The sequence below is a fragment of the Lepidochelys kempii genome, chromosome 1 (genome assembly GCF_965140285.1).
Source record: "Lepidochelys kempii isolate rLepKem1 chromosome 1, rLepKem1.hap1, whole genome shotgun sequence".
Classification (NCBI taxonomy): domain Eukaryota; kingdom Metazoa; phylum Chordata; order Testudines; family Cheloniidae; genus Lepidochelys; species Lepidochelys kempii.
The window spans coordinates 244,563,346-244,588,516 of record NC_136380.1 but is presented as its reverse complement, the minus strand read 5'-3'; the positions used below and the strand labels follow the sequence as shown (position 1 = coordinate 244,588,516).

Sequence of the window (25,171 nt, the reverse complement as noted above, 5' to 3'; positions counted from 1 at the left end):
AAGAGTAAACGGTTACTAATCTGTTTCATAACTGCTGTTCTTTGAGATGTGTTGCACATATTTATTCCATGACCCACCTTCCTACCTCTTGGAATCAGAGTTCTGTCAAGAAGGAACTGAGGGGCCAAGGGAGCTGCTCTGCCCTTTTATACCTGCATGTAGTGATGTGCACAGCAGAGAGCGCTCAAGCCACCCAGATGGGCACCACTGAGGGAAAAACTACTGGGTGCACAGATACGAAGAGTGGAATGGAGGTGTGCAATTAGTTTTGAAGAACTACAGTTATGGACCAGGTTACTAACCATTATTTTCCCTAATGTGCTTTTCTGTTTGGGATGGATTATTGGGTGTCACCATTTTAGGCCTCATCAGGATGATGGGCGATGCTGACGTGGGGGTATTTTATAAGCTGGGTGAAACCTGGCTATGGCGTGAGTTAAAACCACATTGAAATTGATGTGTGAGTACGCCCTTCACTTAAGATAGTTCTGAGACAGTTAAGGGGCCATGTCAAAAACAAGGCCTAATAGAGCCTTCCCAAAATTTTTGGATTGTGTGCGTGAAGGGACTTTTCCTGAGTATTTTTTTGGGTAGGGGTATGTGCCTGTGTGGGAAGGCAGAACAGACAAAAAAACAGGAAAAGACTGAAGAAGCAGCTGAAAACATGGTGGCTGACCATAGAAGAAACTTGGGAAGAGGTTTTTGGGTCAAGGGTGTAAGCTAGAAAGAGTGCTGTTGGTGCTGTGAGCAAAAGAAGCTGTTTCTTGCTGTTTGATTTCTTTTGTGTTCAGAAACACAGGACTTGGTATGTTCTTTATAAATAAACAAAACTGCATCAAAGAAGAAATACCCGACTATCACCAAATTCTCCTGCTAACTGAAACAACCTGGTAGATCCCAAGTTTGCTCAACAAGGATAACATTCAAAGTGCACTAGGGAATTTATTGCGTGGCAGCAGGCTCCATGTGGCCAGTTATTGTACAGCAGGCTAGCAAGAGGAAAATTACACCCCTTGCCATGCACTAACAGCTCATCTAGACAAGAAGCTCTCACAGAGAATGTCTTGTCCTCAACCCCTTGCTTATCTACTAAGGAGGATCTAGCTCGAGTGCCTCACTTAACAACACACTTATCTCGCAAATGTCCTATAAAAGAGCCAATATGATCCCTGCCATTTCCTCCAGCTGCTTTCTCCAGCTTCCCATCGCCAGTTTTGTCTGGATGGAGCCATAAGAAGCTTGCAAGTTGCTCTCATCTATGTGCCAGTCTTAGATATTGTTTGGGGCACTTGACTACATCTTTTAGCTCACACAAAACACAGAGAGAAAGAAGGGTGTCTTCCATGTATTGAAAATACTGCATGTTAATTGCTAGGCAGCTTATCTTACATTTCTCACTCTGTTCACTGCTTCTCTAGAATCAACAGTATTTCAGCTTGATTGACCACTTATCTTTTAATTAGTCTGTTTTGTTGGCTTGATATGTTTTCCCTTAAAATTTTTCACAGTCAGCTTTAGAGGTGTAAATTTGCAATTTTGCACTATAATAAATAAAACTTGTTTAAAGAGAAGCTACAGTTTCCAAGAGAGGTGTAAATAATGTAGAAATGCTTTATGTTCCTTTGAAGAAAATTAACTTGATTTATCTTTAATTTTTCTTCTTCCCCTGTTTCAGTATGCGTTGCCACTCCAGTTGGTGAATAACCAGACCATGACTCAGTGGATGGAGATTTTCCGTACTATCATCGATAGAAATGTGCCTGCTGTAAGGTTTACTTCACTGGAGAAAGACTGACATTGATTTCTTTAGGGTGGGAAAATGGGGATGGTCCATGTGGAGAGGTTATTGAACTCATCTCTAAAGATATCATCCAGGCAGGAATCTCACTCTTAGGACTAGTGTCTCTGATACAAGTCATGCTCTTAAGATTTTTGACTGTTCGAGGTAGCTGAACAGTATATACTCCAATTTTGGATACTTCAGAGACTCCAAAACGTTTTAGCCAGTTTGTTTCAGAAACAGGAAGGAAAAGCTCACCACGAACATATAGATATGTAATGTCCACTCCATGAACATATAATGTAAACACACAATCTGTATCTGTTCCTGCCATCCATCCTTTTTCCTCATAAAAGACATAAATAATTCCAAAGGAACGGGTTTAAGAACAATATCAACAGGATGAACCCACATAATTTAAACCCTCAAACTCTGAAAGAAGATGGGTGGGTAAGAGTCAGTTTTCCAAGATATGTTCAGAGAAGCAGAGTTACTAGGTATGGTAAATCTCCGTTCTGAAAAGATACCTTCTGTACAAAATTCTCATTCATGGAGATTAAGTAGCCTTGGGGAAAATAGCACCAATAAACACTTTATCTGATGCCTGTTTCAGGCAAATATGAGCAAGGAATTAGGAAGGGTTACTAAATTTGACACGTTAGGGAGGAAACAAATTCTCACAGAGGGTTTGGACTCTCATGTCCTGGAAGCAGAATCATAGATCTGTGAGATTGAGGCTGGAAACCTGCCAAGAGACTGAATAGAAGCAATAGTTTACAGTCTACTCCTGGGGGCATTCTGCACCAAAAAATTAAAATTCTGCAAATTTTATTTGTCAAAATAACACTACGTAATCACTCCAGTTTAAATTATTTTGGTAATTTATTTCAAAATACCTGTCAGCAATACAATACAGACACACACAAAATTTTCCCCAGGAGTAGAGAGTTAAAGAAACCCCTATGACAACCCAGTTCCTGTTTCTCTGCCCTCTTCCTCCCCCAGCCAATATCCAAACCCCCTTGCCCCCCGAGCCTAAGGGCATACCACTCAGGGCATGCTGAGAACTGCAGCTGCCAGGAACCCTCTAGCTCAGTGGTTCTCAAACTGTGGTCTGTGGAGCACCAGTAGTCCGTGAACTCCATTCAGGTTGTCCGCGGATAGTTCCCTCTAAGGTGCATGCCTGGGCGGCTGCACATGAGAGAATGAAGGGCCACCCACCTAATTAGTGGAGCCGTGCAAGTGTGGCTCCACTAATTAGGTGGCTGGACCCTGGAGAAGACGCACATGTAAGGTGAGGTGGTGGCCTTGGGAGGGGTGTGGGGGGTAGGTGGGAGGGGGCAGTGGGGTGAGAAGAGGGGGTGGGGGGAATTTGGGACGTGCAGGGCTGCGGCAGCCAGAGAAAGAGGTCACTTTCCCAGCTCCAGGGCTGCAGCTGCTGGGGAGAGATGACTCTCCTTCCCAGCCTCAGCTCTGTGGCTGCTGTGGCAGGGGAGCGACCCCCCTCCTTCCCAGCCCCAGCTAGGAGGCTGTTGCGGCAGGACAGAGAGGGCACATCCATCGCATTAGAAAGGTAAGACTACTGATATTAAATATGAGTTATGTGCTTTTATTTGTAGAACAAAAAAACATTTATTATTATTGAGGTTTTTTTTTAATAGAGCTTTTATCCAAAGCGCTTTACTATAGTTAGCTAACGGTACAAACAACATTTGGAAAGATCATTAAGTGGTCCACTGAGACCCTCAGAAATTTTCAGGTGGTCTGCAAAAATAAAAGTTTGAGAACCACTGCTCTAGCTCCTTCCCTCCCCCCAGCAGTGTCTTCTATGTGCGAGCTCGGCTCTGCTCGGTCCAGTGGCCCTCGTGGCAGCTAGCAGCACTGCAGCCTATTTTTGCAGGGGAAAGGAAATTCTACGCGCACAACGTTAATTTCTGCAAAATTCTGCCATGTAGTCAGTATACATATATACATAACAGTAACCTGAGCCCAACAGTGATAAATAGTTCCGTAATTAGATTGTATTTCAATGCATATGCAAAGGGATGCACAGGGGTGATTGTGCAACCTTAACTGTGGCATGTCCTAGTTTTTGAGTGCTTCCCTTCACAATCTTATTCTCCTAACATCTTTCGTATGAATGTATGGTATATGTATATACACGTGATTATTTTATATTGTATTTAATATGAGAGTGCAAACATAAATACAGTAAATACAGCTTTTTTAGATGGGTCATTTTCAACATAATAGTACCTTTGGAGGATCACATCAAAAGAAAAAAATCCTATCGTATTTTATTCTGGTAGCTAATATTATCACTATTAATAAAATAAAATGTTAATGTTTGTATCTGAATTTGTATTAATTCACTCAGTAAGTGGGGTTTTTTTTAATTTAATTTTTGTATACTTTGGCTGATTGATTGATTGATTTGTAGGAGACATTACAGATTGATGAAGATGATAGGCCAGAGCTGGTGTGGTGGAAATGTAAGAAGTGGGCATTGCATATCGTAGCTCGTCTTTTTGAACGGTAATACAGTGATTAAAAACTAAAGTGGCATAAAAATGTTAATTTTTACTTAGCTATCTTTTATAGATATTGTTATGCAGACTGTATATCCTATATTCATACTGCACGGGCATGATATATTTATGATGTATGTATGTGCAGGTATTCTGAGAGATAATATACGAGTGGTAAAAGCCGGGGACTGGGATTCCTATTTCTGGATTTTGATCTTAACTCTGTCACTCACATTATATGTGGCAAATAATGGAATTTCTCTGTGTCTCAGTATGCCCATCTGTGAAACTGAGCTAATGCTTAACTACCTCACAGGGGCATTGCAAGCTTAATTGTTTGGGAAATGCTTGGATGAAAAACACTGTAGAAGCATAAATGATTTATTTTGATTTCTTGTCTGCTCGTCCTGGGAACTTTTCAGAATAATTTTTTGTCTTGTCCTTTGCCTGGTGGAGTGATGACCAAGGTTTTATTTCAGACGTTTTTCTTCATATTCAGCATATAACTTGCAGATTTTTTTACTACTTTGAGACATTTTTAGGCTGATTTAGATTTGAAAAAAGAGATTCCTAGATATATATGTATGTAGATATTAGTGTCTTTAACCCTGAAGATTCTCAAACTCTTTACAGTCTATTGCATATAACTTTTCATGGAACAGCGGGGAAGAAAGGAAAATCTCTGGCAAAGGACTCCAGGGGAAATATATTTCCAAAAGATGCCATGGCATCTTTGTCTAGTAGATCAGACATTACCTCTAATATAAGGTTTCATCCAAAAGACTGAGTGACAATAATTTACCTGCCCCTCAATTTTGATTTGGAAAGATGAAGGGCTAAACTGACCCTGCTGGGATTTGAACCTTTAGTTCTAGGGAGTTAGGATGTTCAAAACTGATTCCTTAATAGTTAAACCATCTGTTCTGGGTAACGTAGTGACTAATGTTTACCAAATTTAAGATTAGTTCTGTTGAATCCTGAAAGATATCTCCAAAGAAACAAAATGCAGATTGGGTTAAGGTTGGAAATATATGTATGTATCTTAAATTTAAAAACAAATATTTAGAATCTAGAAACTCTGAATTACAGTTTTTTGTGGAAGCCTAACACTTCCTATCCCTGTCCACCATCCTTCTCTGATTAGGATTACAGTTGCAATAATGAATATTAGAGCAGTTTAGAAACTTTTCACATCAACTAAACATTTAAAATAGAATACATTTTATACATGTGATGGCTCTTGTTTTTCCTCTGTGGGGAATGAACAAACATATTTATCTGCATGCTATTATTTTAAACATCTATTTCCATTTGAGTGTTTCATCTGACAGTCTGTAAGCATAACACTATTGTTACCCTCCTTAGTTAAGGGTGCAGTGACCTTTTTGAGGAACCTTGGGCTGGCAGGGGCTGAGAATGCTTTGAAGGTGGTGCAAGCTAGTGCTTTGCCACCATTATCTTTCATAAATAAAGCTATTAGTTTGTTACAGGAAATCAAAATGATGCTCTGATTATGGAGAAAGGCAAACATCACACATTTATTGTTTTTAATTTTAAAAACTCAGGTTGCATTATTTTAAGCAAAATATGCTTTTCCAATAAAACTGTTAAAAACAATATAACTGATCAAACTGATGTTGTAATGCCTATTGATCCGATCCTGAATGAGGATCTGCTACCATGTGACAAACCAGTAGCTCTAATGTGAGTTCCTGCTGTCTGAGGCGTCATTACAGTCCGGTTTCACTTGCTAGTTCTCAGTGCTTCCAGTAAAATTCATTCAACTTTTCATCACTGCGTCTGCCTGCCCATGTTTAAATTCTGAAATATCAACACAGGAATATTTTTTAAAAAAACCAAAACTATGGGTTTAGGGGGGAGGGATAGCACAGTGGTTTGAGCGTTGGCCTGCTAAACCCAGGGTTGTGAGTTCAATCCTTGAGGGGGCCATTTAGGGATCTGGGGCAAAAATTGGGGATTGGCCCTGCTTTGAGCAGGGGGTTGGACTAGATGACCTCCTGAGGTCCCTTCCAACCCTGATATTCTATGATTCTATGGAATTCATATATCCTGTGACAAAAATGCAACTTTAGTTATTGGCTACAACATTGTGCTTTGTGCATAGGTAAGAAAGAAGGGGAAATGGATCATTGTGTGGGATATAATGGCCTAGAATGATGTTTGTGGAAAGAGATTATTCAATGTATATATCTCTGGTGAAAGAGGAGTTCTGCTTCAATGGCTTTTGTATGTTTGCAAGCTTAATCAAGGACTATATTGTCTTGGTAAACAGAAAACTTCTTTGCTTCAAAAGTGTAAATACCTGTTTCCTTTTTTTGTTTAAAGGTATGGAAGTCCTGGAAATGTAACAAAAGAATATTTTGAATTTTCAGAGTTCTTCTTAAAAACCTACGCTGTGGGAATCCAACAGGTAAGGATGTTGTTTCTTGTTTCTGAATTAGGATAACTTTCTGTAGAACAACCCTGTTATCTTCCTGTAGCATCTTCATATAAGACATAGGACCCTTTAAAGAAACCACAAAAAACTGGTCCAATACACATTGTAATCACGGAGAAATGGCTTGGAACTCTTGTTAGTAATGATATTTCCATCTTGGGGAAAATAATCCAAATTGCAGTGATGCAAAAGGAGGGAGACATCCAAAAATCTGCAATGCAGCAAAAAATGTAAGGGTGATAGGCAGGAAATGCTAGTAAAAAGACTGATGCAATTTGGGCTGGTTACACAGAGGCATCACAGCAAAGAAGGTCTTATTTCTAGGTCACGCTTCCTACGTGGTTCTGCTGCAACTAACCCTGGAATACTGAAATCTGTTCTGGATGTGTCATTACCAGGAAGACATAGGTAGATTGGAGAGAGTTAGGAGCTGATCAGAAATACTCAGATGGAATGATTTTCCATTGGAGAATGCAGGAAGGTTTGATGGTTTGATTTTTGACAAAGTTGCAATGGAAAACATAAAGATTTTGAAACTGTCACTCTCCCTGTTGTACTGTCAGCTCTACAGCTGAGGGTTCTGGGCTCCCAGCTCTTTTCCAGCCTGCCTGAAGAGCTGACAAGGAGCGGAGCAACCAGCTCAGCTAGGGCTTTCAGGCTCCTGGCTCCTTCACAGCTTGCTAGGAGGACTGCAGAGGAGGTGGAAGCCCTGAGAGCTACGACTCCCAAACTCCCTGGCTCCCAGCTCAGTCAAGGCTTCCAGACTCCCAGCTCACCTTTGGCCCACCAGGCAAGAGTGCAGGGAATTCAGAGCCTGGGAGCCCCAGATCAGAGCTCCTCAGCAATCTGGTCTTCCAGGGTTCGCATCTCTGGTGCTGCCTGCCAGGCAGACTGCCCCAGAACCTGGGCTGCCTTCCCTTTTGTAGAGAACGTCAAAAGCTTTGGTCTAAATCATAATGAAACCAAATATTGAAATCTCTGTGAAACATAATTGCCTTTCTGTGCACAAAAAAGGTCAAGATTAAATACGTGTAAGCTTGGCTAAAAAGCCCAGGAGAGAGAGGACATGATAATTCTATGTAAATTTGAAAGAGCTACACATCAAAGGAGATAAATTATTTTGGAGGTACAAGTGATACAATTAGAAGTAATGGATGAAACTGAAAGAAAAACTGTCCCGTCACTTGAAATACTTAAAACTTAGACTCTCTAAAAGACTAGGAAGTGTACCTTAGGGAACAATTTGCCTTTTAAGGCAAATGGACTAGTTGATCTACATAGGTCTTTTCCATTTCTAGCTTTTAAGTTCATGATTCACCACGCTTCTCATATGTATTGAGTGCTGTAGTGAAACCATATTGCTAAGTATTCATTATATATTTATTGCTTGTTAAGTGCTAACATTGTGTTAGTGACTGTATGAGATACAGACAGTTCCTGCCCCAAGGAGCATGTAGTAGAGAAGACAAATATAAGACCCAACTCCCAGGGAGCGCAAGAGAAAGGTATAGGTTCACAAAATATGCTACAGTGTGTTTACTACTCTACTATGAATAATTTTTATGAAACAGAACTGCCCTTTTGAAAATAAATGACCAGAGAATATTTTGTGGTTCGTGTACTTACCAGTTCTCTATCGTTGTTAACTCATAATAGGTCTCCTGTCATTATTAGTGACCTACTGTAAATATTTTCTTACTTGCTATATACACAGAAACCTTCTATTTATAGAGGAATACTGTAGAATGAAAGGTCCCAATTGTTGCAGTGGATTGCTGTTCTAATCAAAGAGAATGAATGTGATCTAGTAGTTATAGCAGGCAGTTGTTAGGACTCCTTCCCCTCTTCCCAGCTTTGTCATAAACTTGTTGCAACCTTAGTAAAGTCACTTAGAGCTCAGTTTTTAAATTTGGATTCCTCAAAATTTGGCACCTAAATTTTAGTCACCTAAATCCTATTTATAGATTTAGGTCCTACCATTATCTACCAAAGTTTGGACATATAGCCCTTAACATCTGTGCCTTACTTTTCCCCCATCTGTAGAAATGAAGATATAACTTACTCCACTGAGTGCCCAGGCTTATATAGGCCCCAATCCTGCAAACACTTATGCATGTGTTGACTCTTACTACTGTTAGTAATTCTGTTGTGGGAGAATTCCTGGTAATAAAGGTTTGTAGTCTCAGAACTTCAATGTTTAAATTATTACTGATGTTTGGATAAAAGGCATTATAGAAATGATTAATACGTGAGCTTCTACTTAAAATTAAATTGACCTGTCAAAATGTCTTCACTATAAAAGATTAAATTGTGTGTTTAAAATCTTCATGCTTCATTAAAAAAATAAATTTACTATTCCCTTAGGTTCTCTTAAAAATCTTAGACCAGTACAGGCAAAAAGAATATATTGCTCCTCGTGTGCTTCAGCAAATCTTAAACTATCTGAACCAAGGGGTCAGTCATTCTGTAACTTGGAAGCAGATGAAGCCACACATACAGGTCAGTGTGAAAACACAGTCATAAACATTTAAATAACGCTATTGCCATGAGCTGAGGTTGAGACTTCTGCTGTTATGAAGGGGCTTGGAGAATCTCTCTCACTGCAGTCAATCTGGAAAAATAGTTTGCACTGAGATGTGCTTGTCTGTTACTTTATTGTTCTGTTTACCTTTTGCCTTTATTGCAGATATTTGCATTTGAATAAGAGCTTTTTACGTCCAAGAACAGCTTTTTACTTTGCTTGATCCTGCAATGAAGTCATAATCTTATGTTTTTGATTACTCAGTCTTTTGCCTTTGGGTATGATTCCTGCAAAGATACTGGAACAAATTATTAAACAATCCATTTGTAAGCACCTGGAGAATGATAGGGTTATCAGGAATAGCCAGCATGGATTTATCAAGGTCAAATCATGCCAAACTAACCTAATTTCCTTTTTTGACAGGGTTACTGACCTAGTGGATGGGGGGAAGCTGTAGAAATGATATATCTTGATTTTAGTAAGGCTTTCTACACAGTCCCACATGACATTCTCATAAGCAAACTGGGGAAATGGAGTCTAGATGAAATTACTGTAAGTGGGTGCACAACTGGCTGAAAGACCATACTCAGAGTGTAGTTATCAATGGTTCTCAGTCAAATTGGGAGGGTGTGTCTAGTGGGGTGCCATTAGACACACCCTAGCAGGGGTCAGTACAGTATTAATCAATGTTTTCATTAATGACTTGGATAACAGAATGGAAAGCATGCTTATCAGATTTGCATATGACACCAAGCTGGGAGGAGTTGCAAGCACATTGGAGGACAAGATTAGAATTCAAAAGGATCTAGACAAATTTGAGAATTGATCTGAAATCAACAGGATGAAATTCAAATGAAGACTAGTGCAAAGTATTTCACTTAGGAAGGAAATATCAAATGCACAGCTACAAAGTGGGGAGTATCTGGCTAGGTGATAGTACTGCTGAAAAGGATCTGAAGATTATAGTGGATCACAAATTGAATATGAGCCCACAATGTGATGCAGCTGTGAAAAAAGCTAGTATCCTTCTGAGGCGTATTAACAGGAGTGTTGTACATAAGACATGGGAGCTAATTGTCCCAGCTGGCACTGGTGAGGCCTCAGCTGGAGTACTGTGTTCAGGTTTAGGCACCACCCTTCAGGAAAACATGGGAATAAATTGGAGGGAGTCCAGAGAAAGGCAACAAAAATGATAAAGATTTTAAAAGCCTGAACTAGGAAGAAAGGTTAAAAAACCTGGGTATGCTGAATCTTGAGTAAACAAGACTGAGAGGGAGCCTGAGAACTGTTTTTCAAATATGTTAAGGGCTGTTATAAAAAGGATGGTGGTAATTGTTCTTCATGCCCAGTGACAGTAGGGTAAGAAGTAATGGACTTAATCCACAGCAAGGGAGATTTAGGTTAGATATTAGAAAAAACTTTCTCACTATAAGAGTAGTTAAACTCTGGAATAGGCTTTGAAGGGAGGTTGTGGAATCCTCATCACTGGAGATTTTTAAGAACAGGTCAGATAAACACCTTTCAGGGATGCTCTGGTTTACTTGCTCCTGCCTCAGCGCATGGGGTTAGGCTTGATGACTTCTCAAGATCCCTCCCAGTCTTACAATTCTATCATTGTAACTATAGATATTTAAAATTGTCTGCACTGTAAGATAAAGGAAGGGAAGACGAACTGTGAGGGAATGAGCTCTTGTTTAACCACTTCTTTTGTCATTAGAACATGTGGGAACAGATAAAGAAAATGATTTTCATCTCCGTATCATAAAGTCCCCATGTTTAATTAACTTTATCAGAAGATAAATCCCATGAGTATTAGGAGGATGAGGGAAAAGTAAAAGATCTACTCTCATCTTAGTACCACATTTTGAAATCCTTGCACAGAATGATATGTTCTGCTTTTATTAGATTGTGCCCTGTGGTATATTCTTTGTGTTGTACTGGAGTATGGTGGAGTAAAACTTATTGCTGCCTTCTGAGTCCTTTGAAAAACGCAATATGTGTATTGTAAGATTATCCCAGTAAGTAAAAATAATTTAAGAGGATTAGTTAAACGAACTTTACTTGTGTACGAAAAGGTACAATGTAGTAAACATTTTGAGAGGGGGGAAGCTGTACTTGAAATATGTTCTGTGCACTTGAACATATTTGATTTCTCTGCTCTTAGAGTATATCTGAAGAAGTGATTTTCTCCCTAATGTGTTATAAAGATGAGGATGAAGAGCTGTGGCAAGAGGATCCATATGAGTACATTCGCATGAAATTTGGTAAATGTCTGTGCTTAGTGTTTGCTCTCTGTTTTTGCTGTAATTGTGCGTTATAGATCCCTAGATTACAAAACTGTATTTGCCACTATGCCACTGTAGTTGTATCTTCACCAGAGTTCAAGGGAGACTCTAAAAGTGAGATGAATTGTTCTTTAAAGCCTACTCTGTAAATGTAAGTGGGAATAAGCTAGTTTTGTCCATTTAAATAATGTGCTATATTTATAAGATCGGCTCTAGAAAGGTTGCTTACCCACTTCAGAACAAGCTTGACTGGTCACTTTATTCTTGCCCTTCCTCCCCTTGCTGCTTGGGTACCTGATGCATGTTTTCTTAGATTCCCCCATTTTTCTCACTTAAACACACCTTTAAGGCCCTGTATTGAATCACTGTTGTGCTTAGACATGAGACCCTATTGTAAAGCAGTGCAACGCTAGTTGACCAAAGGGGGCTTGACATACCCACCTTCAACAGGGTTGGAGTACATTTTGAGTGCCACTTATTTTTATTAAAATTTTTGAAATAATGAGAAATAGGCATTCTTTCAAAAGACAAATGTAGGAGTTAAAGTGTAGATTGCATGGGGCCATATTATGAGTCCCTTATTCCCCTTTCAGGAGTAGTCCTACTGGAGAATAGGTTTTTTTGGGTTTTTTTGTAATAGTATAGGAAATCCTGCTGGAAAAGTCTCTAGAACTAAGCATCAGAGAGGGAATTAAGATTTAAAAATACCAAAACTGGTTAACTTTTAGCTAGCATTTTATATAAAAAAGTGTCATTTAGATTTTCTTGGAATAGTAGAAAATAAAACCTAGAAAGAGGTACTGTAGAACAATAAGGCATCATAAGATATTAATATTCAGGGGGCAAAGATGTAGCCAACACGTGAGCATCTGAATCCAATTCTGAATCCAATCCAATGGACAAGCATTTAGTTCTTATTTTTTTCTTATATAGCTGAGGCACTTAGATTTTGCCTTTTTCATTTGTAAAAGGAAAAAAGAATGAAGTTTAGGGAGAAATACTCAGGGTGTGAAATTCAGTTCTAACAGTATATTTAATATTCTGCGTCTGTGCTGACTTGGGAGATACCAGGAAAAATAGAAATTGCCTTCTTATTTCTAGACCTCGTTCATTATCCCATCTGTTATCTGATGCTGCAAAAATTGAAGGGAACACTTCAAATTCATGTAGCAATATTTTGCAAAATAGAAGAATTTTATAAGGTATATAATACACTTGCAATGTGTTTCAAGGAGGATTAGTTACAAGCAAGGACGTAAAAAAAATCAGCTTTTTTAGTTCTTTGGTACAGCCATAGATTCAAGAGTACCCTAAATTCAAATACGTTTAGATTTAATGAAGTTTTTCATAAGGTCTGTCACTTTTTATTTTTAGTGACATGAAACCACAATGGACTTCACCGACATACACATGGCACTGCAGTATATTGGTGCTGCTACTGTAAATGCCACCATTAAAAATTTTGCCACCATTTACTACGCTGTGATATCTTAGATACCACAGAAAAAATAAATCTCTCAAAAAGAGAGTGATTGGTATTTGGTATATTGGGAAGGTAGTTGACAAAATAAACACTGGTCAAAGGTGACCGACACTCAAGTTATCAGAGTCCATAGGATGAAGAAGACCATGAATAAATGTAATGTTCTTTTGTCACCCTGGTTCTGTGACATCCATCCAAAGCTCTTACTCTATGTATATTTGAAAATGATCTGTGAGAATTTTATTATTAAATTGTACTCAGTGACTGAAAACACTTTCTTTAAATATTGTTAGATGTGTTTGAGGATTATGCGTCCCCTACAACAGCAGCCCAGAATCTCCTCTACACTGCAGCAAAGAAGCGAAAAGAGGTACTGAATTATTCTTTTTAAAAAAATTATTCTTTCTTTAAAAGGGCATCTGTCTATCTCAAATGGTTCTGTATTAACCTCAAGCCTTGAAGAATCTACCCTGCACTGGATGAGTGCTATCAACTTCTATATAATCAAAACTTCAATTTCTATTTTTAAACTAAGTTTCTAGTCATTATGGTTGCAAAGATTCACCTTCGAGATGTGAACTGAGTGTGAACAGATGCAGTTAATGTCTTCCCAAGTCCACAGGCAGACAGCCCCAAAATCTCTGAGGCCCAGAGCTTCCAAAGTGGACCTGATTCACATTAGTCTTCACTGTTGCTATTTAGAATCCCGTGGGGAGCAGTGAAACTGATGAGAATCAAGTTGGTTTCAGTCTGCTGTTTCTTGGGAAAGCTGTGGACAGGTGTAGAAGAAACATGCACGAGAACTACTCACTGGGGAGGAAGACCCTAAACAGTAGGAGAGACCCCTATAGACCATCATCGTGCAGCAGCCAGGAAGGCTCTTGGGTAGCAAGAGAGAATACTTCTCCCTTCCAGCAGCCAAAATTGAGAGATTTAAATGTACTTTTTAACCTACTAGCCGGAGGTAAATAAGTCAGATTGTTCTTAGAGATTGCTTACAGATAGCACCTTGGCAGGAATCCCAACATCCTCCCCTTCCCAATATCTGGGTGGAGGGTTGATTTCTCGCCTAAATGTTGCTTCTGAACAGCAAGGGTATCCCCCTATTTTCATATCAGTCTTTGGCTAATAGGTTTAGTCTTTTGGCTACAAGATATGTGGTAATGTTCTCAACACTGTGTGAGTGAGTGGGGTAGCAGGAGATGAAGGGGTTGGATAGAAGAGAGCTTGATGATGTATTAAAAAAAGAAATGCAATATTTAGAAAGTTGATGGGAGAGCTAACAATTTATAGAAGAGAAGGTAGGAAACACAGTATATGGAAAAAAATACTGAAAACAACCAAGAAAGGATAGACCGTGAATTTTTATAGAGTGGGGTGTGGGGTAGGGGGAGATGGAACAATAGCACGAAATCTGGAAAGGATAGAAGTTATGAGGAAAGCAATGAGAAAGTTGCATTTTAAAGTATATTAAGTTGATCGGCAGTGATGTTAACTATGGTGCATGATAAACAGTATATTGCTATTTATATTCCCTTAAATGGCAAGGGTTATGGTTTTCCTGGCTAAGTACCCTGGTGGTTCAGGCTGATAGGTGTATGAGTAAATTTTTCAAGCTCTTATTATCTTTCTAGAGCAGTTGGCTGGAAATGGATATGAAACTTTCCTTTGCTCAAAACCTATTTTAAAAAACAAACAAACAAAAAAAACCACCTTGTAAGGCAACATCAAGACTAAAAGCTTTAAACACAAATCAAGAAATTCAAATGCTAAGCATCTCAGAGACAGGTATACTTTCTCATGTTGCACAGATGCATTTTTCATTGCTAGTTAATTTGTTAAATATATATCTTAATACATTACCAGGCAAAAAACTTCACTAAGTTTCACTTAAGGTTTTAAATATCTGTCAGCTAGGTAATGAAAAAGCCTTTGAGACAGTGTTGTAGTTTTCTTAAAGAACACAGACATTATCCTGAAAAGTCTGTTCAGGTTAGACTGCAAAAAATCAAGAATTAAAAAGTGTAAAGATGCAGTATTAAGGATAGCCAAGCAACTTTGTCTCTGCCCCTTTCTCTGACCTACCTTTTTGTGTAAGATCAAACAATTTGAGTTTTTTGATATATACTTCAGTGTACACTTTTGCTTTGAAAAGTGTCAGTGAAAATGGCACCTTCCCATGGACCTGCTCGCTTTGTGTATTCAGAATTATCTCTTCTGATTTTAGCTAGTAAAGTAAACAGCTAAGATGGAGTGAGCTCAATTTGATTCCTTCGTTTGCATGTTTGTTAGAATTATTTACTAAGTTCTGAACAATTGAAAGTGAAGGGGTTGCAAAGGTTAGTAGTTAGAACAAAACACATTTGATATTGGAAGTAATTTGAGGCAAAATAAATATGAAGCCTCAGGCTGCTGTTTCTAGAGTAACTTTTCAGAGTAGAACCAAGTCTGCAGCTCTGAACACTTAAAAATCTACTTTCTTATATACTATGATCTTTCCCCTCACCTACCCCAACGTGGTTCCTTGCCTGCCGCCAGCCCCATTGTAGTAGTCTGCATTGGGGTCTTTATTTCATGAAGTCTGTAAAGTATATAATGTATGTGAAATCACATTAAATAAATGATTCTGCCAAGAGACCTTTCCAAGTCTGGTAAAGACCAATAGATTGGTTGTAATCTGGAGTTTCTAGACCTCACTGTTCTGGAATTTATATAGAACGAGTCAGAAAAGAAGTTAGGAATAAATTTAATAAGTGAGATTACTGCCTTGTTTGAACCCCTGTATCTCCAGATCACGTCTTCTAATTTGCTTTGAAGTTTCAGACAAAATTGTGCCTCACTTATGATCACTAATGTGAAATTTCAGGCAGATGCATCTATTCTTGATAAATGTGAGGATTGTGATTAAAAAGAGGCTTATAATAGGGCTTTCCACATTAACTGGAAAGAGACTGCCATGTTCCCATAATACATTATGGGCAATGTGGGTTAGTTCACATTGGTACTATATGAAAGCTTTAAGTTCTTGAGTTTCCAAACTTTAAAGGAAAGATGCTAATAAACAGATTTAAATAGTTCACTGATGCCACATGCAGATTATCCTCCATTTTGTTTGTGTCTTACTATGTTTAGGTATTACCGAAGATGATGGCATTTTGCTATCAGATCCTCACAGAACCAAACATTGACCCTAGGAAGAAAGATGGAGCATTGCACGTGATGGGATCTCTAGCAGATATTTTACTGAAGGTAAATGGATGAGGGGATATAGTATGTGTATGATCAGAATCTGTTATCAACTGTCCTTTCTAATTTAAAACATTAATTTTTAAAGTGTGGCTAGCCCTGAAGCACACTTATGAAGTCTGTGAAATTTTTGCTGTGAAATACCAATATGAAGTTCTTCTTCTTAAAAAAAAAAAAAAAAAAAAAAAAAATGAAAATTACTTCAACCACTTCTTTCTCTTCCCATTTTACAATCAGCCCTGTCTGTCAGACTACCCGCCTTGTTACAGAACAGTTCCTTGTGCTGTCCTGCTTTACTGATGAAATGGGACCAAGTTACAAAATACGTTCCAGCCACAATTGGAACCTTGGATACACTGATTACCATGCCACCTGTCCATAGCAAAAAGCAGCTACTGGTCTTCTAGATTCTGTTAATAATGTTTAAAGTGTTCTAGCAACATGTTGTGTAGCCTGCCAGCCTCCCATTCTTCAATATGTGCCTCTTGCTCTCACATCAAAATGCCATCTAGAAATTATTCTACATGTATTAATGGGATAGAAATAATTCATTTGAAGGCAGAGAATGGTTTTATTAGTCTGAATTTGACAGTTAATGTGGGTTACTGAATAATACAGTATATCCAAACGGCTCCAACTTAATTTTTTGTTTATTTCAACAGAAGAGTGTATTCAAGGATCAAATGGAGCTGATGCTACAGAATCACGTATTTCCATTGTTCATGTCTAACTTGGGATATCTCAGAGCAAGAGTAAGTTCACCAAAGTTTATAGACTGCAATATGTGTCTGATTATTTTCTTTACAGGTTTATTTCACTCTGATAACAGACTGAAATGTAGCAGTTCCCACGTTTCACAAACAATAATTTACTTCTCAGCAACTCCATTGTACAGAAACCTTTTCAGCATTTTGATCTGAAATAAAATTTATTTATAGATGTTTGAAATTCTAGGTGATCCATTTCTGTATGGCTCACTTTCAACTCACTGTTTTGATCAAATTGGGAAACTTGAGCATTGGATATATGGTAACCTGTGGAGGTCCTTATCTGATCATTATGTCCAGTTTCGGGCACAATACTTTTAAGAAGGATGTGGATAAAGTGGAGAGAGTCCAGAGGAGAGCAACTAAAATAATAAAAGGTTTAGCAAACCTGACCTATGAGGATAGGTTAAAAACTGGGCATGTTTAGTCTTGAGAAGAGAAATGTGAGGGGGCAACTGTTAAGTCTTCATATATGTTAAGGGCTGTTATAAAGACCAGTTGTTCTCTAAATCCACTGAAGGTCTGACAAGAAGTAATGGGCTTAATCCACAGCAAGGGAGATTTAGGTTAGCTATTAGGAAAATCTTCCTAACTATAGGGACAGTTAAGAACTGGAATAGGTTACCAAGTGAGGTTGTGGAATCTCCATCACTAGAGGCATTTAAGAACAGGTTAAACACGCATGTCAGGGATGGTCTAAGCATACTTGATCTTGTCTCAGCACAGGGTGATGGACTAGATGACCTCTTGAGGTTCCTTTCAGCCCTACTTTTCTATGGTTATATGATTATTCAGTAGCAAAACTCAGTAGTTTGAGCTAAAGCCAAATCCAGTTTTCAGAGAGCAGTTAATGCCACTTTGAGGGTGAGCGGGATTTAATCCCTAAACTCTTCCCCCCTGTGCCCACATCAATCAGTAATGAGTGATTAATTTTCCTGCTAAGTGTACATCTCATTGCCTAGAAGAAAATTTTAAAAAAATAAATCCCAAGCTCTCTTGTTCCTGTTAGAAGTTTAGTATAACAATTACAGTTATATATTGAATCTATAGATGTTTGGGGAAAGGAGCAGAAGAGCCACTGTAGTGTAAAACCTGCACAGTATGTAGTATTTACTCTATAAATGTGCAAACAAAAGAGCAACGATTTAAAACAGATAAAGAACTGTTAGCATGTGACTGAAATTCTTTGAAGAATTCTATTACTGCAGTAGCTCCTGACTTGCTTTCTTCTTGTACGACAGTCCTGTTGGGTTCTTCATTCATTCAGCACTTTGAAATTCCACAATGAACTCAACCTAAGGAATGCAGTAGAGCTGGCAAAGAAGAGCTTGATTGATGACAAAGAAATGCCTGTCAAAGTAGAAGCTGCCATAGCTCTTCAGGCATTAATAAGCAATCAGGAGCAAGGTACGCTACAATGTTTCATTTAAGTATATACTGATAATTTTCCCTGCCTAGATGACATGTTGCTATAATTTGCTGTGGATGTATATAAACGGTTCTTGCATTTAGAAATATAGATCCCTGGAACACGTAATCACATTTAGACAAGTTCATTTGCTCATTAGCTACAATATACATCATGGAACATTGGTTACAGATTTTTCTGACAGGTTTCTGAGTCAATACAATTCAATTGACAAATCGAATGGTATCTTATTTCTTGACATTGAATTGAAACAATGGGTATGTTTAGGGCCAGATACTAGATGTGCATGTCTCTCATGGAAGTAGATCATTTATGTGGACAGAATTCTAAGTGGTGGGGGATGTCTGAGTGTATATATATTATGTAATATGCTTGCATCTAAAAAGTACACTCTTGTTAGACTGACTCAACTTTTACTGGAAATGAATTGTTTTAAGTGTTTTTGCTTAAGAGAACAGTAAGGTTCCTAATAACTGAGAGAGATTGTATATTTGTTTTTATGGAAAATTGATCTTTCCTAATTTTGTTTTGTTGTCTTATTAGCAAAGGAATATGTGAAGCCGTACGTCAGGCCAGTTATGCAGGAGCTGTTACACATAGTTAGAGAGACAGAAAATGATGATCTTACGAATGTTATCCAGAAGATGATCTGCGAGTACAATCAAGAAGTAGCTACCATCGCTGTTGACATGACACAACATCTGGTAAGAGACAGTAGAACAACATTGTAGTCACAGTCATAGGCCTAGCTTATTAAACATTGCTGCAAGCTTGTTTGAAATGAGCCTTTTTTTAAAAGGACACTGTCAGGTTTAAAATCATAACTTTAAAAAATTCCTATCTATATTGCTTACAGCTTCTTTGATTATTTAAAATAAAGAATCTTTTAAAATCTGATTTGCTTTTCACTGTTTGTTCTGTTTCCTTTTGGATTTCAGCTTGGATGAGGAAAATAGATGAGTCATCTAGTTTGTTCTGTTTCAATTCTAGTCTTTCACCCTTTGCCTATTCATGCAGTAGCATGATGGCATCAAATTCTGGTCTGCATACACTGCATGTGTTAGCTCCAAAATAAGCTGTTTTCACTGATGTTTTTAAAACACTTTACTGAAAACCTATCTATCAATAGTAGCTCTTGTAAACCATCCCCAAATGTAAATTTGGGGGCTAAACTACCTGACAGTTTCTCTTCAAAAAGTCCTTAAAATTACAGTAGTTTTGGCTGTTTTGATAGCTATTGCTGTTCTAAACAAGCCAGAATGTTTAATAGCTTTGATTATTTAACTTAAGCGACTTGCCACAGTTAGGTTTATCAGCAGAGGGAGGAGAAGGTTTTTCCATTTCCCAAACTTCCCAGTTCCCTTACAGAAGTATCAGGCATGCCTCTCACCACTGGTGGCTTCATCACAGTGAATTAATTATTTAATAATTTGAGGACACTGCAGCCACTTCATTATCCGTCAAAGGGCAATCCCTCGTTTCCTACAAGGCAAGCTGGAAGTATGAGTTGCCTCTAGAAGAACTGTCTGCTTTTTTCTTTTTCTTTTCTTTCTTTTTAAGGCTGAGATATTTGGTAAAGTTCTTCAGAGTGAAGAATATGAGGAAGTGGAGGACAAGACAGTGATGGCAATGGGAATCTTACACACCATTGATACTATTCTAACAGTTGTGGAAGATCACAAAGAGGTGAGATGTCTCTCAGTTACATATCTAGTCTTCTCTCCTTTTTTTCATTACAAGCAGTTTTATGTATATATTAAATTGCTTGAGTTGAAAAGAGCATGTAATAGTTATGTAGCTTGGTGTATTAGGATCAAGTGATTCCTCTTAGTAAACGTGAATTTAAAGCTCAATGTAAAATGCTAATTTTCAGTTGTACAGTTCTCATCTTTAAGAGATAATTAACATTTTTGAGGAAATAACACTTTAGCCTTTACTACAGCAAATATATTACTAGAAAGTGTTGCAGATTGTTACGAATACATTTTAAGCTAAATTCTCCCCTGAGAATGTTTGCTATAATTCACAGTAACAACCAATAGATAACTATTGGTAATCGCAACTTAGATTTTGATGTTTAACTCAGCAGTTACCTGGATGGAATTGATGGAGTTTGATCTACATATTATTGTACTGCAGGATGAGTTCTTGACTTTATATATTCATGATTTTTTCCTAATTTCATTACTAGGTAAAGCTCAGCTTAGGGTTGTCTTCTGTTTTTTTCTGATTTTATAACTGTGTTGATTGAGGTACAAAGGAGGTCAATTGACTTGCCCCAATGTCACACAGTCATTGGGTAGTTCTGAGCTTAGCTGGTATTACAGCACGAAGATGTTTTCTCCTTCGTGCTGCTTCCTTGGTTATACAAGTTCTCATCAAAAGAAGAAACCTATTTTTGAGCCATATCAGTCATCTGACAACAAATGTTTGAAAAGATTTTCTTGGTGACCACTGCATTTTGTCTAAGATTTCAAAGTATCTTCAATTTTTCATAAAAGATCTTTTTCGAAATTTAGAATGGAAACTAGGATCTAAAATGAGCTTTAGCACTGTTAGCTTGAAATACTGTTCTTTGGGGTTTGTTCAGGTTTTAGTCTAGTGGGCATCTATGTTAAGTTAGTCTTTTTGTGAGAACTTAGCAGTTCACTGTTTTGTAGTATGCAACACAAGATAATGCTTAACACTTTATCTCAGGATCTTTTACACATACATGAACACCTCAATTTACTGCCTTCTTATGGAAATAGACTATGGTCAAGATTTGAAAAAGAACCTAAAATTAGACTCCTAAATCTGTATTTAGGCATCTAAACAAGTGGTCTGACTTCCAAAAGCACAAGGAGCTCCATGGGAGTACCTGTGCTTAAAGCTGAGCATATGCTCAAGAGCTTTGCTAGACTGGGGGCAGAGTGCTCCACACCTTGCAGGAGTGAGCCCTTAATGAATGTTGCTGATAATAAAATTAAATGTCCTTGTTTGTTGGTTTTATGTGGGCTTCTAATGCGGACCTACACTTCTCTTTTGTGACTCTGACAGTTTTCACCCTTAAATACAATCTCCCTGCCCAACAACAATAAAATAGCTACTCACAGTAAAACCTGCTCATTCCAGCAAATGGCACCCTTTCCCCCGACCTCAATACAATCATATACTGTCTTCTGGGAAGATCGGTATGGGCCACAGGCAGGAACATTTTTTCTTGCTCTCTTTCCCCTCACCCCATTCCTTTTCTTCCCTCCTCAGCCCTATCAGGTTTCTGTGCTCAGGTCTGTCCTCAGACCATTTGGATGCAGCAGCTGGAGCAAGGGGGTGCTCTTCCAGTGTGATGGAGCTCTCGGCTAGTGTATGGGTAGCAACCATTAGTTAGGAGGTATTAAAATGATGATCAATCTGTTAAGTAAACAGTTCTAAGGAGGATATTTGGGAAAACTAATTTTTAAAATAGCTTAGTACTTATAACTGAGTGTGTCCCTGTAACATTCTGATGATGATTGAAAGTGTTTAAACCAGAATGGAAACTCTTTTTCTTGAAAGAACTGCTTAGTCAAACTGAATTAGTCAAGTGGATGGATCAAGTTACTCTGATTGTAGCTTTTTAAATAAACTGTCTTATTTTTATTTCAGATAACTCAACAGTTGGAGAGCATTTGTTTACAGATCATTGGCCTCGTTTTGCAGAAACACGTAATAGGTATATGCAGAAGCTGGCTTTTTGAAGTATCCAATTTGTTTTATATGGCAGAAAAAAGTTACTAATACAATATTTTTAAATCTAAGAGAGCAAATAGTACTCTCTTCCTGCCAAGTACTTTGTCAGGACTTCAGCTCAGGCTCGAATAAGCCACTTCTCTCAGGTCTAAAGGAAGTTCATTTTTAGTTCTGATTTGGGTATCCTGATCTCCTATTTTCATGTCACTAAAACTATTACAGTAAATTACATTAGCTTCTGTGCATTGAAGCACTGAAAAGCATCAAACTCAGTTCCCTATAACATTTTAACTTGATTTGAAATTGAGGGGAAGTGACCTTTGACAGTTGGCAGTTCCCTTTATTAAAAAGCTTCGGCGTTTTATGGCAAAGTCTGTAAATTAAAACAAATCCTTAGAGAATGGGAAAAAGTGCAAAAATGTTTTAGAAACAATTTCTTTAGTTTACTGGTAATGTATTTTTTCAATGCTTATAAGAAACAAAATATAGTGTGATTCCTCTTTTTTGGAATTTTTCAGTCCATATTCTTCAGTCTCTTACTATATAACATTTTGCCTTTCCAAAGCTGTCTGCTCTTTGCTGTATGGCCTGAGGGCATGTGTTTGAAAGATTATGGTATTTGCAAGCAAAACTTCTCTTTTACAGACCCCTACCTCAAATTTTCTTCTCTTCAGAGTTTTATGAAGAAATTCTCTCCTTGGCATACAGTTTGACGTGCCAGATGATTTCCCCCCAAATGTGGCAGCTTTTAGGTGTTCTATATGAAGTTTTCCAACAGGATTGCTTTGAATACTTTGCAGGTATGGCTGTTCCCCAGCTGTAGTGTATTGTAACTGTTTGTGGATGCAGCTTCAAAAAGCTGTCTTGTGGAGTTACTTTCTTTTAGTCCGTATTAGTGAAAAGAGCACATGTGCTTGGGCCTTGTTGTGAACACCCCAGTACAACAGTGAGCTCATGCCACTGTTCTTTGCTTGGAGAAATTTGGCTGAATAAGTCAGTCTTATACATTGTACTAGGTCCAGAGCTCAAAGGAAAATCCTAAAAATTATGAAACTATCAATTCATTAGCTAAAATGTAGTTATGTCTGTGCTAATTCTTTTTCTCTGTCTACATTTAAAAATCCCACCTTGCAAAGGCATCTGCTAGCGCAGATAGCTGTATGCAGAAGCGTTAGGACTCCTGTCACGCTCAGGTGTCCAAGCTAGTAGATCCCATTGCAGGGTCAGGGCCTTAATGGTTAGAGTTTTGGGGGTGTTGCTTTTATGTAAAATCTTTTCTTGTTTTTTTAGATATGATGCCTCTCATGCACAATTATGTGACCATCGACACTGATACTTTACTGTCTAATCCAAAACATTTAGAAATCATTTACACTATGTGTAAAAAGGTAAGACTTGTATTTCTTGTCATAGTCCTCATCCTTGATGTTTGAGCATCAAATATTCAAGATAAGAGTGACCAAAGCTTGCCATTTGGTGGTTGTTGATTGGTCAAGATGAAATGATAAGCCTTAGCTCGGTTCCCAGTGGACGCATGACAGAAACCACTTCCGCAGTTGTAACTGATTTCCTCATCAGAGAGGCCACAGTTTAAATGGACATAGGAACTGAATTCCCCTTTCATCCATGAAGCATGTGGATAGACCATTGTGGAAGAAACTTGCCATTCTGTTGCTCATGTTGTACCTGTTCTGTGGAAAACAGGACTTCACTTTGTCAGGCTGTTAATCTGCCATTATTCAGCAAAACTGCAATCACGTGGCAGAAAATACCAATTATCAAGGATACTCATAATAACTTTTAAAATAATGTTTTCCACAAGAAAAGGACAAGCACTGAAATAACGTCATGGAAAAATGTTAATATTTTTGAAGAATTTTATGGATTTTGCAGACCCTAAGGTCACAGTTTGAATTCTCCAGTCTTGTGCTCCTTCACCATGGTTTCTTATATATACATCTCTCCATACACATGCTCTCTCTCTCGTGTGTGTGTGTGTGTGTACTTCCACAGCAGATTGCATACGATGTTGTTGGGCTGAATTATCATTCTTCTTGTTAGGTATTAACTGGAGATGCAGGAGAAGATGCAGAGTGTCATGCAGCCAAACTTTTAGAAGTAATTGTTCTTCAGTGCAAAGGGCGGTGTATTGACCAGGTAATGTATTACCAATAGCTTTTTATAGATTTGATGCTGTGTGTACACTTCTATATAAATACAACCACATTCCTAGGAGTTTAGTAGATGAAAAATGTAGATTTAAGGAACAAATGTAGGAAATCAGATGTTCTAAATGGAATTGTTCTCCAGCACACTGACTGTGCAAAGGATGTAAATGAGTTCAAGAGATTTTTTGGATTTGTTTCTCGTGGAGGAGATTAAAGTACATGGCATCTTGAAAAAGCAAGAAAATGGGATTAAAACTGAACAGTAAAAGACTGGTACCTTGGGTAGGATTCTCTTTCTGTTTCCTAAATTTTCTCCTGATAGCATTGCTTGTTCTGAATTGAAGGAGAAATTTTAATATATTGTTATGATTTAGAATTTAATCATGCAAGTCAAACTACTGGAGTTGTTTCCCACAGCAATATGAACTCAGACTTTTTTTATGATTAGTGCTGTATTTTGAATTGCTGTGTATGCTGTAAAATGCATAACTTAATATTTGCAGTATGGCTGTATTATGGTTGCTGTGAATACCATAACTACAAATTTCCTGGATCTTTGTATATACATTTTCAACCACTATTTGGATTAGTGTAATTTTGGATTAGTGTAATTTTTCACATTAAGGGCTAAATTCTTCTTTGTTATTCCTGTGTAAAGCCCCTGCTCTGCACAGCAAGAACAGATTGTGTCCATTTGTTCCTGGACCCTTACATTTACTGGATAATTCTGAAGTTAATTTAATTGAAATCAGTAGAATTCCACTCATGTAAATCTGGAGTAATTGAAGGGAAAAT

At 38.0% G+C, this 25,171-nt stretch overlaps 1 protein-coding gene across 3 annotated transcripts in view; it reads left to right on the top strand.

The window, feature by feature from the left end:
• Nucleotides 1–25,171, top strand: part of IPO8 (importin 8) — a 68,651-nt gene that overhangs the window by 23,883 nt on the left and 19,597 nt on the right. For all 3 annotated transcript variants that reach the window (XM_073321276.2, XM_073321291.2, XM_073321284.2), the window contains 15 exons: nt 1,676–1,765; nt 4,221–4,315; nt 6,655–6,739; nt 9,131–9,265; nt 11,452–11,551; nt 13,349–13,425; nt 16,188–16,304; nt 16,964–17,053; nt 18,310–18,475; nt 19,041–19,201; nt 20,058–20,183; nt 22,125–22,191; nt 22,883–23,008; nt 23,499–23,596; nt 24,270–24,365. In XM_073321276.2, the coding sequence (XP_073177377.1) occupies nt 1,676–1,765; nt 4,221–4,315; nt 6,655–6,739; nt 9,131–9,265; nt 11,452–11,551; nt 13,349–13,425; nt 16,188–16,304; nt 16,964–17,053; nt 18,310–18,475; nt 19,041–19,201; nt 20,058–20,183; nt 22,125–22,191; nt 22,883–23,008; nt 23,499–23,596; nt 24,270–24,365 (1,629 nt within the window). The remainder of the gene's footprint in view (nt 1–1,675; nt 1,766–4,220; nt 4,316–6,654; nt 6,740–9,130; nt 9,266–11,451; nt 11,552–13,348; nt 13,426–16,187; nt 16,305–16,963; nt 17,054–18,309; nt 18,476–19,040; nt 19,202–20,057; nt 20,184–22,124; nt 22,192–22,882; nt 23,009–23,498; nt 23,597–24,269; nt 24,366–25,171) is intronic.